At 48.1% G+C, this 14,152-nt stretch overlaps 1 protein-coding gene across 7 annotated transcripts in view; it reads left to right on the forward strand.

The window, feature by feature from the left end:
• Positions 1–14,152, forward strand: part of KPNA1 (karyopherin subunit alpha 1) — a 127,563-nt gene that overhangs the window by 81,402 nt on the left and 32,009 nt on the right. For 6 of the 7 annotated variants that reach the window (XM_045000847.1, XM_045000841.1, XM_045000835.1 and 3 more), the window contains exon 11: positions 6,649–6,774. The exons of the other annotated variant lie outside the window; for it this stretch is intronic. In XM_045000847.1, coding sequence (XP_044856782.1) covers positions 6,649–6,774 — 126 coding nt within the window. The remainder of the gene's footprint in view (positions 1–6,648; positions 6,775–14,152) is intronic. 7 annotated transcript variants of the gene reach the window in all.

A 14,152-nucleotide genomic window follows, 5' to 3' on the forward strand; every position in this document is an offset into this window, starting at 1 on the left:
CAGTGAGGAGAGTCTGCCTTCACTTTCTTCCCCTTATAAAGGACAAATACCTGCGAGTTTTAACAGACAACATAGCATGTATGTATTACATAAACAGACAGGGGGGTGCCAGATCACATTCCCTCTGCATGGAAACTATTCGACTCTGGAATTGGTGCATACAACATTGAATACAGATCATCACCTCCTATCTACCAGGCTGCCACAACACTACTGCCGATGCACTCAGCAGGCACTTCTCCACAGAACACGAGTGGGAACTGCACCCCACAGTACTCCAACACCTTTTCTCCCACTGGGGCAGTCCATCAATAGATCTCTTTGCCATGACCCGAAATCGAAAATGCCCCCTGTTTTGCTCCAGGGCGGGACTCGGGACTGCATCCCTAGGGGATGCATTCCTCATTTCATGGAACAGTTACCTCCTGTACGCCTTCCCGCCTATCCCTCTACTACACAGGGTTATTCGGAAGATCGCGGACGACAAGGCCCAGGTCATCCTTATTGCCCCGGCTTGGCCAAGACAGACGTGGTACTCTTACCTTCTCCGCATGTCCTCCCGTCACCCATGGGCTCTCCCCAACAGGCCAGACCTCCTTTACCAGGACAACGGGCGGGTCCTTCATCCCCAACTCACGGCCTGGTTCCTTCATGGTTCCAAACCCATGAACTAGCCTGTTCCGAACAAGTCCTACATGTCCTCCTGCACAGTAGGACAGACTCCACCCGCAAAACCTACCTTCAGAAGTGGAAGCGCTTCGCTCTTTGGTGCTCACATAAACATTTAGCACCCAACAATGTGACCCTTCCTAACATTCTAGATTATCTCCTCGAACTGAAACAGGATGGACTTTCTCTTAGCTCCATCAAAGTGCACCTGGCGGCGCTTACCACCTTCCACGAACTATTGGATGGGTACTCACTCTTTACACACCCCACCATTAAACGCTTTCTCTCTGGCCTGCAAAATCTCTACCCTGAAATTCACGCAACAGTGGCTACATGGAATCTTAACCTCGTTCTTCATGCTCTCATGAAACCTCCATTTGAGCCCTTGGCTACCTCCTCTGATCTCCATATGTCCATGAAGGTGGCTTTCCTAGTTGCCATAACGTCAGCAAGGAGAGTTGGAGAAATAAGTGCCTTGATGGCCCACCCTCCATACACAATCTTCTCCAAAGATAAAGTCACTTTGAGACCACATCCTCAATTTCTTCCTAAGGTGGTATCGACCTTCCACCTCAACCAACCTATATATTTACCAACTTTCTACCCCAAACCTCACAAAACGCCACAGGACGCAACCCTGCATACTCTCGACGTCAGGCGAGCAATTGCCTTTTATTTAGACAGGACTAAACCATTTCGCAAGTCTCCATGACTCTTCGTTTCAATTGCCAAAAGATCAAAAGGCACGGCTATATCTAAACGTCTATCCAAGTGGATCTCTGACTGCATCAGATCCTGTTACCGTGTGAAGAATCTTCAACCGCCCGAAGGCATAAGAACTCATTCCACTAGAGCCAAGTCGGCATCCGTTGCCTTCCTACACAATGTTCCCATTCCCGATATCTGAAAAGCAGCTACATGGTCATCTGAACACACGTTCGCAAAACACTATGCTTTAACGCAAGACACCACGGCAGACACAATAGTAGGTCATACAGTACTATCTTCAGCACTTCCTGCCGTATCTCCAAAGTCCCACCAACCGTAGTGGGTACTGCTATACATTCACCTAGAGTGGAGCACCCACAGGGACAGCACTCGAAGAAGAAGAAGAGAGAGTTACTCACCTTGCAGTAACTGAGGTTCTTCGAGATGTGTCCCTGTGGGTGCTCCACTCCCCGCCCTCCTCCCCTCTACTTTGGAGTACTGAGATACTCTCCACGGTAGAGAAGGGTGTGGGGCGCACGCACCCTGGAAGATTCCAGCTGGACGGGAGATACCATCTGGGTGCGTGCGCCCCAACCAGGCACTGCTACCAAAAATCTCCGATCGACAGCGCTGGGATGCACCGTCACCTAGAGTGGAGCACCCAGAGTGGAGCACCCACAGGGACACACATCTCGAAGAACCTCAGTTACTGCAAGGTGAGTAACTTTCTCTTCTTTTAGCACTGCAATAGTTTCATTACATATTAAACACAATGCTTTACTGCCTGATTCAATAACAAAATAGTCCACACTCCATTGTTCTTTAAACACGTGACATTCAGAATCAGCCTTTCTCTTCTGTCCTTTTCCCGACATAATCGCCCCAATAGCAATGGACTTAAACACAACGAATATGTGTGTCACTAGTCTGACACGCGCTAAAGACAAAAACTGAGGGAAACAACGACTCATCACACATCCGGTTCCTTCTGCCGCTACTAACCTACCTACTGTGTGCTCATTGGCTCTGCGACCCTGGCAGGAATGCAGTGACATCATGAAGTTCCACTGCTGCTCTGGGGTTCCCACCACGGGCTCCTGGCAGCCGGGGTCCCGCCACTGACCTCACCCAGCACCCACGGCTGGCCTGGGTGAAGGAACCCAGGCTGGCAGCGGACTGAAACAGGCTGGCAGGAGCCCGCGGCAGGAACACCAGGACAGCAGCGGGCTGAACTGCTCAGCCTGCCACTGCTCTGGGATTCCTGCTGCAGGCTCCTGCCAGCCGGGATCCTGCCGCCCGATGCAATGTTGGTTGTGGGGCCGGACAGATCGAAGCCACGGGCTGTATCCCTGGTTCAAGGTGCTCGTGGAGGAAAGGGCAGCGGCCACAAGGGCATCCCTGCAGGCCGCTTTGGATGCAGCAGACATGGCTGCACAGTCAATAGCCTTGATGGTGTCCATGAGACGGGTGTCATGGCTCCTGCTCTCTGGGCTGTCCAGCGACGCGCAATCGTCCGTGCAGGATCTCCCTTTCGACGGGAAGGCGCTGTTTGTGGAGGAGACAGACACAAGGCTGTACAGCATGAAAGACTCCTGCACAACCCTCCAGACCTTGGGCTTCTATGTCCCTGCTCCAGCAAAATCCAAGTTCAAGCTGCAGCAGGCTCCCGCCCAGGCAGCCCTCCCTAAATACGAGACTGCCCAGAAGAAGCAGCGGGACTATAAAAAGCGCCCGCAAAGGCAGTATTGGCCTGCCCCCCCAGCCTGGGTTCTCTAAGGGTAGCGGCCTACCTCAGGCACCAGGGGGTCCAGATATTCCCCTGTCTGGATGACTGGCTGGTCAAGGGCACTTCCTGATCACAGGTGAGGGATCATGTGGCACTCCTGTCCACATGCACCACCATGGGCCTGTTGGTAAACACCACCAAGTCCACATTAGTCCCGGTCCAACGCATAGAGTTTATCGAGGCGTTCCTGGTCACAACGTTGGCCAGGTCCTCTCCCCCCCCCCAAGACAGGTTTGAGACCCTGACAGGGCTCATCAACTCAATCACAAGGTTCCCAGTGATGACAGCCAGGACTTGCCTGCAGCTGCTAGGTCACTTGTTGGCATGCACGTATGTGGTCCGCCACACCAGACTCAGGATGAGGCCCCTCCAGCTCTGGCTGTCCTTGCAGTTCTCCCAGGCCACGGACAGAATAGACAAGGTCCTCACTGTGCCGAACTCGGTGATCACCTCACTGCGGTTGTGGTCTGCACCAAGCAAAATGTTCCAAGGGGTCCTGTTCAGGGACAGGTCCCTGTCGTTGGAGCTGGTGTCCGATGCATCGGACCTGGACTGGGGGGCCCATGTGGGGAATTTTCAGAACCAATGCCTGTGGTCTCCGCAAGACCTGACCCTTCACATAAATGTCAAGGAACTCAGGGCAGTGTGGCTGGCGTGTATGGCCTTCCGCTTGCACCCGAAGGGCAAGGTAGTCAGGGTTCTCACGGACAACACAGCTTTGATGTTCTATATCAACAGGCAAGGCGGGGCCTGATCCTCTGCCATGAAGCCCTCAGCCTGTGGGACTTCTGTATAGCCCACGACATCCACCTAAAAGCCTTTCACCTGCTGGGCGCCCAGAACGTGAGGGCGGATCGCTTGAGCCGGGACTTCTGCTCTCAGAACGAGTGGTCTCTACACCCGGAAGTGGTCCACCAGCTCTTCCAAAGGTGGGGAACTACCCAGGTGGATCTGTTCGTGACCCGGCAGAACCGACAGTGCCCTCGGTTCTGCTCCGGGGGGGGCCTAGGAAGGGGCGCTATCTCTGATGCCTTTATCCTGTCCTGATCAGGCCAGCTTCTCTACACCTTTCCCCCGTCCCGCTGATCAGCAGGGTCCTGGAGAAAATGAAGACTGACAAAGCCAGGGTCCTCCTCATTGCCCCAGCGTGGCCTAGGCAGCACTGGTACGGGACCTTCTCGGGCCTGGCGGTGGCTCAGACGTGGCCATTGCCACTCTGCCTGGACCTGCTCTCTCAGGACCAGAGCATCCTCCTCCACCCCTACCTGGCAGCTTTTCACCTCATGGCGTGGCTGCTCAGTGGCTATGTGGCGAGGAAAGGGCATGCTCAGCACAGGTTCAGTGCGTCCTCCTCGAAAGTAGATGGCCTTCCACTCACTGCTCCTACATGGCGAAGTGGTCTCGGTTTTCTAGGTGAATGACGGACCAAGGTGTGTCCCCACCAGCCACCCCGATCCAGCTTATCTTTGATTACCTCCTCTGCCTGAGGGCCCAGGGCCTGGCACCATCGTCAGTTGGTGCAGCTGGCAGCCATATCGGCCTTTCATCCCCCAGTGCAGGGACACACTGTGTTCTCCCATGCTATGACCAGCCGGTTCCTTAAAGCCAGTCCAAACCCTTACCCATATTCTAAGCCCCTGGTCCGCAATCGGACCTGAATCTGGTGCTGGCTCGTCTTATGGGGCACCCCCATTTGAACCATTAGCCATGTGTTCCTGGTCTCACCTCTCGTGAAACGTGGCCTTCCTCGTTGCTATCACGTCAGCCAGGCGGGTCCTGGAGCTCAAGGCCCTGACCTCCAAGCCGCCGTATATGGCAAGGTCCAGCTCCGCCCACACCCCGCGTTCCTTCCAAAGGTGGTCTCCGCCTACCACATGAGTCAGGACATTTTTCTACCAGTCCTCTGCCCCAAGCCTCACGCGACTAGTGAGGAGTGCTGTCTCCACATGCTCAATGTGCGGCGGGCTCTGGCTTTCTACCTCGAGCGAACCAAGCCGTTTAGAAAGTCCTCACAACTGTTTGTTGCCTCAGCTGAGCGCGCGAGGGGCCAGCCGATTTCCACTCAGCGGCTTTCCAACCGGATCACTTTGTGCATCTGCTCCTGTTATGAGCTGGCGGGTGTCCCGCCGCTACCCATTGTGAGGACATACTTGATGCAGGCGCAGGCCTCATCGGCTGCCTTCGTGGCTCACATCCCTATACAGAACATTTGTAAGGCCGCCACGTGGTCTTCAGTTTACGCGTTTACCTTGCAGTATGCGATAGACTCCCAAACCAGGGATGACGCCGGGTTCAGCAGGGTGGTACTCCATCCCTGGAACTTGTGAACTCCTACCCTCCTTCAACAGATATAGCTTGGAATCACCTCCTGTGGAATGCACATGAGCAATCACTCGAAGAAGAAAAGACAGTTACCTTTTCCGTAACTGGTGTCCTTCGAGGTGTGTTGCTCATGTCTATTCCACATCCCGCCCTCCTTCCCCGTTGCCGTAGCTGTCTGGCAAAAAGAAACTGAGGGTGGGGAGAGCGCGCAGCTCCCCTTATACCGCGCCAGGCAGGCGCCACTCCAGGGGTTCCGGCCCCCTCTCCCCCGGGTACTGCTAGGGGAAAAACTTCGGGCACTGGTGCATGTGGTGAGCACGCACACCTACTGTGGAATAGACATGAGCAACACATCTCGAACACCAGTTACGGAAAAGGTAACTATCTTTTCCTAACCCAGTAATTAGTTCATTAGTTCACTGATGACATATTGTGTATGAGAATACATCATTTTGATATATCTTCTTCAGTTTCATAACACTGAGTTTGGGTAGGAAGACCGGTTAATAGTAACCAGAAACACTGTGTTTCAGTTTAACAGAAGTAGTGCTTCAGCCAGTTGTGTGATCTTTCTAATTGTTAAAATGCATTGTTTATAGCCCATATCTGAGGGTTATGTTAACGTTGTATTTAACAACCAGCTTCTTTCGTATATAACTCGGTCACAGAAATCCATTCCAGGGGGAATCTTGGTGTTCACAACTGGAATCCAGGAGTCAGTTACAGTGTGGACCAGGCCTCACAGGCTGTGACAGTGAGGCAGGGAATTAGAGAGCCTAAGAAATGCAGAGTCTGTCTGTTTAAGGAGTCTCAGTGCAAAAAGAAAACCAATAAAAACAAAACCTCCTTCATGTTCATTAGGGCCACATTTGGATCCAGGGCCTCACATTGTGCTAGGTGCTGTATAAATACATATTGAACACATGGTCCCTGCACTGAATCACTTAATTTTTCTGTGCATCAGTTTGCCTGTCCATAAAATGAGGACAACACTTATTTACTTAGCAAGGGGGATTAATTACTATTTTGTGAAACATTCTGGGAACATCTCATGAAAAGTGCTAGGTAAATGTTGGTGATGGTGTTTTCCTTTTAGGGATTACCTGTGTCAAATGGCTGTGTATTCTGGACACAGTCTAAGGTGTTTCTCTCTCTCTCTCCAGGTAATTCTGAATTGCTTAGCTCTGCAGAGTTTATTGCACTTGCTGAGCAGCCCTAAGGAGTCTATCAAAAAGGAGGCATGTTGGACAATATCCAACATTACAGCTGGAAACAGAGCACAAATCCAGGTAACCCATCCAGCTATGTTCCTTTAGTGATCTTTGTCCTTCAGTCTAGGAGGAATGCCCATCAGATGGCATTGCAATTATAGTTTATATATGACCAGCCTGTATTTGTGGAAGGCTTTAACAATGCTGCCATCTCTGCTATGGAATTTGTTAGCTTAAAAGATTTTAAAGTTTTTTTTTTTCAAATTCAGACACTTGAGACGAGAGGAAAAGTTTTATGCCAGAAGAAAGCAAAATGCTGTTAAATGCAAGAAAACAAAATTGCTACCAAAAATCTGGGGGAAAGCCCGATCAGCAAACAAACAACACAAAAACCACCAATCCCCTGTGATCTCATCCCCTCAACACCCAGTGTGGTTAGATACTCCCAACAGCCAAATTTTGGTTAAACACACAAACAGTTCTTTACTTCACCTCCTACTCTGGAAATCCACTCTGTCAAATACTTGCTTAATTTCTTCTTGTCTACATTCCCTCAAAATTCATTCCAATGACCATTGTACCTCGTTTTAGCCTATCAAGCTCAATTAAAATCAAAAACAGTTTTTACCAAGATATTGAAGAGCACTGATCCTCAAGCTGAGGACTTCTCCTCCCTGGCATGCCCCGTGCCCCGGGTTTTAAGTCATGCAACACTTGTAGATGACCAGTGTCAGTGAGTGATCCGCACATGGACTGTTTACACTGTTTGGGTGAAACCCATCTCAGCAATCGCTGCAAAATTTGCAAGTCGTTCAAGTCTTGGACCAAAAGAGAGAGAGACATTCAGTTTTCCGTAACTGGTGTTCTTCGAGATGTGTTGCTCATGTCTATTCCACATCCTGCCCTCCTTCCACTCTGTTGGAGTTGTCTGGCAAGAAGGAACTGAGGGTGGGGGGAGCACGCAGCGCCCCTTATACTGCACCATGGAGGCACCACTCTAGGGGTCGCTAGGGGTGCTCCCCTACAGGTACTGCTAGGGGGAAAACTTCTGACACCGGTGCATGTGATGAGCACGCACACCTATTGTGGAATAGACATGAGCAACATATCTCGAAGAACACCAGTTACGGAAAAGGTAACTATCTTTTACCATGCTGTCTTCAGTGCTACAGTGTAGGAACAAATTTCATTTAAAGGCCATGTCTACACTACAGAGGCTGTGGTGCCAGAGCCATAGCTATGCTGGTATAGAGACACCCCCACCCCCCCAATGTGATTGCAGCATATACCAATAGGAGGATAAGTCCTGCTGGCACAATAATACTACATTTCTCAAACAACATCAGCTATGGTGAACAGATGCACTCTTCTGTCAGCATAGTTGTGTTTATGCTGGTGATTTTGGTGGCTTTGAGCCTGGGGTTAGGGTTGTCCCTCAGGAAGAACTCTCCAGAATTGTCTGCCTCCAATCTGCACTTGTAACAGACTGCAAGTCTCACTTTGTGGCAGAGCTTTCACAGGATTTAAAAAATATTTTAAACTGCACGTCTCAAGTTTCCTCATTGGCTTTGAGGTTTTTGTCTCAAAACTGCCTGTGACAGATGGCAATTTCCTGCAGTATCCTGAATAAACTTTATTGACTTAAATTACACTTTATTCAATTAGGTTAATACCTCTGGGGTCCATTGTATTAAAAATACAGTTGTTTGTGTTATTGTAGGATTGTATGCAATTTTTCTAGGGACATGACTAATGTAAATGTTAGGAACCTCAGAGGACTGTTTGGGACAATATGTGTGAAGTGGATTTCCTAGGAGGCCTTTTGAAGCTATCCCTGAGGAGAAGAACCCATTATATACTGATTATCTGCTCCTGGAAACTCCAGATCAGAGATCCCTGAACTGTATAAAGGTAGACTAAACTTTTCATGGGTATGCTAGTTCTGAGCTGAGTCTGTTCTGGACTCTCCATCCTTAGATGTTTTTAAGGCCCAGCTTGACAAAGCCCTGTCTGGGATGATTTAGTTGGTGTTGGTCCTGCTTTGAGCAGGGGGTTGGTCTAGATGACCTCCTGAGGTCTCTTCCAACCCTAATATTCTATGATTCTATGGACGTGTTGACCACAAAAGGGGTTGCTTTTGTGTTTGAAAGACTCACCTTGAAGAGCACATGTTGGAGGCAATTGAGGTGGTCTCTGGTAAGTTTATTAGTATGCGTATAGGTATTTATTATTTTAATGTTTTCTCTGTAATGGTTTTTACCTTAAGAATAAAATAGGCTTGCATAGGAAGTGCTGGGTGGTAATTTATAACTGTTGGCAATTACACTGTGTACCATCTCTGAGGGGAGAAACAAACAGGCCTGTTTAGGCAGACTATCTTTTGCTGGGAATAACAAAGAGAAGACAGGGACTACTCTAATCAGAATGGAGAGAGATGTGGGTCTCAACCCATGAGAGGTGGCAGCCAGGGGACCCTGAGAGTGGATGCTCTTGCTGAACCACTTGGGGGAAATACAGGTGTAGTTGCCCTCAAAAGAAAGTAGGAGTGGGGGTGGAAACACCTTTTTTTCTGAGGACAGTTTGAAGGACAGCACTTTCAGCTTCTCCCACATCAGAAATGGCAGACAGCAGCTGATGGTGAAACCAGATCGTAGGCTGTATGTGGATGAGGTCCGTGCTGAGACAGTTGAGCAGGTTGCATGGAAGCTCCCTCCTCTGAGACCAGGCCAGAAGCCTGCTATGGCTTCTGTAGTCAGATCAGCTGAAGGAGTATTCCCACCAAACCTACAGAGGAGAATAAGATCACTCAGACTAAACATGGATGCAGTATTTTGAATCCTGAGAATTTTGCCTGCAGTAGTCAATAAGGAGCCCATTGTGAGCATCAGCAAAAAAAACCCCTACATAAACTCTGTTTTAAACTAGATTTCCTAAGCAACATTTTCGGGACTGGTGCTTTACCCGACTCCAGTTTGCTGTACATTCAAAATTACCAAAGGCACATCTTAGGGGCCTGTGGCTCTGCCTGAAGAAAATGGAATTGCAAGCTAAAATCTGATACCTTTCTCAGTTTTTTGTTGGTAAGCTCTTTGAGGAGAGCATAGAGACAAAGCAGACACCGAGGCTTTGGGCAAGGGAATAAGTCTGTCTCCCCTTCCAGTGAGAGAGAATCTTCAGACTGTCTTATCTCAGCAGGTGTTTGAAGCCACTGCTCCTCCAGGTTCTTGCACAGAGATTACATGGTAGGAGGATGCCATTGCTGCCTTTCCTGGTAATAGGAAGAGCAGGAGTCTGATTCTCTGGAAAACCATCCAACCTCAAAAGCTTCTTTTGTTTGGAGTTTCCCAAGTTTGAGCAGATTTCCTCTCCCCTTCCCCCCATGAGGGGCACTTCAGGGTGGGCCCTCACCTGAAAGTAAACCACTTCAGGTACTTGAGATAACTAGCGAAGACTATTCAGTAGAACTAGCTCATTGTCTGAGGGACAAGCTTACCTTTTCCCTAAAGTAAGTTAAAGTAAACCAACACATCAGCAAAACCATTCTTATCACAGGCTGGAGAGTGCAGTAGTCCATCTCCTAGACATTGAAACAACAGAACTAGTTCCATGCAGAGACAGATATTTTGGACAATGCACAAGAATCCATTATTACAGCAATAAGAATACGAAAATACACCTCCTGGTGATCTACTGAACATCTAATCAGGGAGAGTCACCATAGATAACTTAGCTTCTGTTACAAGAAGCATTTTTCAAAATGTCCAGAAAGGAGGTACTCAACTTCTACATGGATATTCACAAACTGCCATTTTGTCCCTCCCTTCAAGTGAAATGGATACATATCTACCCTTGTTTGGACAACCTTCTCATATTATGCTGGGTCCAGCGGCCATTGTGAAAAAAATTCAGACACATGGCTTTGAGTGAATAAGTGGAAGGGCCAATTACAGCCCAGGTTAGGCATGTACTCCAGGTTGAGTACAATCTGTCTCATGATATGGACCATCAACTTCATGTCTCCATTTCCAGCAGATGATTCTTCAGAATAGCGGTGTGTATATCGCTGTTAAGAAAGTCAGAAACCTTCAGCACTGTCTTATTCATATCCTTGGCAAAAGCTCACAGTCGATTACCCAGGGTTCTATATCAAGAAGGAAAGACAGGTTCAGCTGGCTCAGCAAGACACGAGGGAATACACTCTACATCATCTAGCCTTTAGGTGCCTCCCAGACCAGGCTGGAAACCTATTGCTATTTGCATTCAGGTCCAATTGGAAAACCAGAAGAGGTGTGGATATGAGATGTGAGGAAGACATGCAAAAGCAGAGGCTGTGATCCCCTATCTTTTAACTCAAACCTCCTCTCAAACTCTCAACATGTAACAAAAAAACATAGTGCAACAGGGACATATCCTAAACCAATATCCAGTGTTGTCCAACCCATTATCAGGGAAGCTGAGAATAAGGAACCACAGTCACTTACTTTAAGAAGATGATAAACACCTTCCTAGCATCTCTGAGGAAATTCACAAATAATGTCTATGTATCACTTGAGTTTAGATGATATTACGGGGAATCCATATCAGACAAAGGATATTCTAGTATTTTTACATGATGGTTTGAGCATGGGAAAGACAAGTTAATCACTGCAGTCATATTGCATTATAAGAAACCCGTGAGAATCTCTCATAACTGTCACATAACAGAATTCTGAGGTTCGTCACACATATTGGTCCTCTGGCAATATGCAGATTCTTGACCTACATATCCTAATATCCACCTTTCAGCTTCACAGTTGGCAGATCTCTTCCTCTTCTCACTGAAAGCATCACGCCCAGTGGACATAGAATCATAGAATATCAGGGTTGGAAGGGACCTCAGGAGGTCATCTAGTCCAACCCCCTGCTCAGAGCAGGAGCAGTCCCCAACTAAATCATCCCAGCCAGGGCTTTGTCAAGCCTGACCTTAAAAAGTCCTAAGGAAGGAGATTCCACCACCTCCCTAGGTAACCCATTCCAGTGCTTCACCACCCTCCTAGTGAAAAAGTTTTTCCTAATATCCAACCTAACCCTCGCCCAGTGCAACTTGAGACCATTGCTCCTTGTTCTGTCATCTACCACTGAGAACAGTCTAGATCCATCCTCTTTGGGAACCCCCTTTCACGTAACTGAAAGCAGCTATCAAATCCCCCCTCATTCTTCTCTTCTGCAGACTAAACAATCCCAGTTCCCTCAGCCTCCTCTCATAAGTCATGTGCTGCAGCCCCCTAATCATTTTTATTGCACTCTGTCGGACTCTTTTTCCAATTTTTCCACATCGTTCTTGTAGTGTGGGGCCCAAAACTGGACACAGTACTCCAGATTAGGCCTCACCAATGCCAAATGATCATGTCCCTCGATCTTCTGGCAATGCTCCTACTTATACAGCCCAAAATGCTGTTATCCTTCTTGGTAACAAAGGCACACTGTTGACTCATATCCAGCTTCTCGTCCACTGTAACCCCCAGGTCCTTTTCTACAGAACTGCTGCCTAGCCACTCAGTCCCTAGTCTGTAGCAGTGCATGGGATTCTTCTGTCCTAAGTGGAGGACTGTGCACTTGTCCTTGTTGAACCTCATCAGATTTCTTTTGGCCCAATCCTCTAATTTGTCTAGTTCCCTCTGTATCCTATCCCTACCCTCCAGCATATCTAGCACTCCTCCCATCTTAGCGTCATCTGCAAACTTGCTGAGGGTACAATCCATGCTATCCTCCAGATAATTAATGAAGATATTGAACAAAACCGGCCCGAGGACTAACCCTTGGGGCACTCCGCTTGATACTGGCTGCCAGCTAGACATGGAGCCATTGATCACTACCCGTTGAGCCCAATGATCTAGCCAGCTTTCTATCCACCTTATAGTCCATTCATCCAGCCCATACATCTTTAACTTGCTGGCAAGAATACTGTGAGAGACCGTCTCAAAAGCTTTGCTAAAGGCAAGGAATAACACGTCCACTGCTTTCCCCTCATCCACAGAGCCAGTTATCTCATCATAGAAGGCAATTAGGTTAGTCATGCATGCCCTTGGTGAATCCATGCTAACTATTCCTGATCACTTTCCTGTTCTCTAAGTGCTGCAAAATTGATTTCTTGAGGACCTGCTCTATGATTTTTCTAGGGACTGAGGTGAGGCTGACTGGCCTGTAGTTCCCCAGATCCTCCTCCTTCCCTTTTTTAAAGATGGGCACTACATTAGCTTTTTTCCAGCCATCTGGGACCTCCCCATATCCCATGAGTTTTCAAAGATAATGGCCAGTGGCTCTGCAATCACATCCGCCAACTCCTTTAGCATCCAGCTCCATAGACTTGTGCTTGTCCAGCTTTTCTAAATATTCCTGAACCACTTCTTTCTCCACAGAGGACTGGTCACCTCCTCCCCGTACTATGCTGCCCAGTGCAGTAGTCTGGAAGCTGACCTTGTTTGTGAAGACGGGCAAAAAAAGCATTGAGTACATTAGCTTTTTCCCCATCCTCTGTCACTAGGTTGCCTCCCCCATTCAGTAAGGGGCCCACACTTTCCTTGGCCTTCTTGTTGCTAACATACCTGTGGAAACCCTTCTTGTTACTCTTAACATCCCTTGCTAGCTGCAACTCCAAGTGTGATTTGGCCTTCCTGATTTCACTCCTGCATGCCTGAGCAATATTTTTGTACTCCTCCCTGGTCATTTATAAGCTTCTTTTTTGTGTTTAAGATCAGCAAGGATTTCACTGTTAAGCCAAGCTGGTCACCTGCCATATTTACTATTCTTGCTAGACATCAGGATGGTTTGTTCCTGCAACCTCAATAAGGATTCTTTATTATTCTTTGTCCCAGACAGTTTTGGCATGCTCTCAGTGAATTCTCAGTTATACGTTCTATCAAACATGGTAGTTCTTTGAACTAGCTATGCCTCTATTTCCAAGGCACCACAGTCTTCCTCATATAATAGGAAGTGGTAGTGCTGCCCTTCTGCTTGAATTCAAACATCCTAAGGAAGTAGAAATGCATACGTTAGATGTGAACAAAGCCTGCAGAGGAATAAAAGTGTACATAGCAGAGGCATTAAAAGTCTGAGGTACAGATCGTCTCATTATTATGCACTCTGCAAAAAGCAGCAATTGGGGTGGGGGGTGTTGCAGAGTAATCACACGCATTTTATGAGGAGGTCTGTAAGGCTACTTCAGGGTCTTCCATATCCATACTTCTTCTGATGCTGTAACATCAACATCCTCACCCTGGGTGATGCAGTGTTTGGTAGAAGGGTGTTAGGGCACAGGGTGCCCCCATAACCCTTAAGTTCCTTTTCAATTCTACCTGTGTAAATTGAATCCTCCCTCCTTCCATAGAGATGACTTTTTCTACTTTTCACATCCCACTGTGAAGACTGTCTTAGTCTTATGTGGAGGGGACTGAGAAAGCAAAAAATTCTGTCTTAT

This window comes from Mauremys mutica, chromosome 1 (genome assembly GCF_020497125.1).
Source record: "Mauremys mutica isolate MM-2020 ecotype Southern chromosome 1, ASM2049712v1, whole genome shotgun sequence".
NCBI lineage: Eukaryota > Metazoa > Chordata > Testudines > Geoemydidae > Mauremys > Mauremys mutica.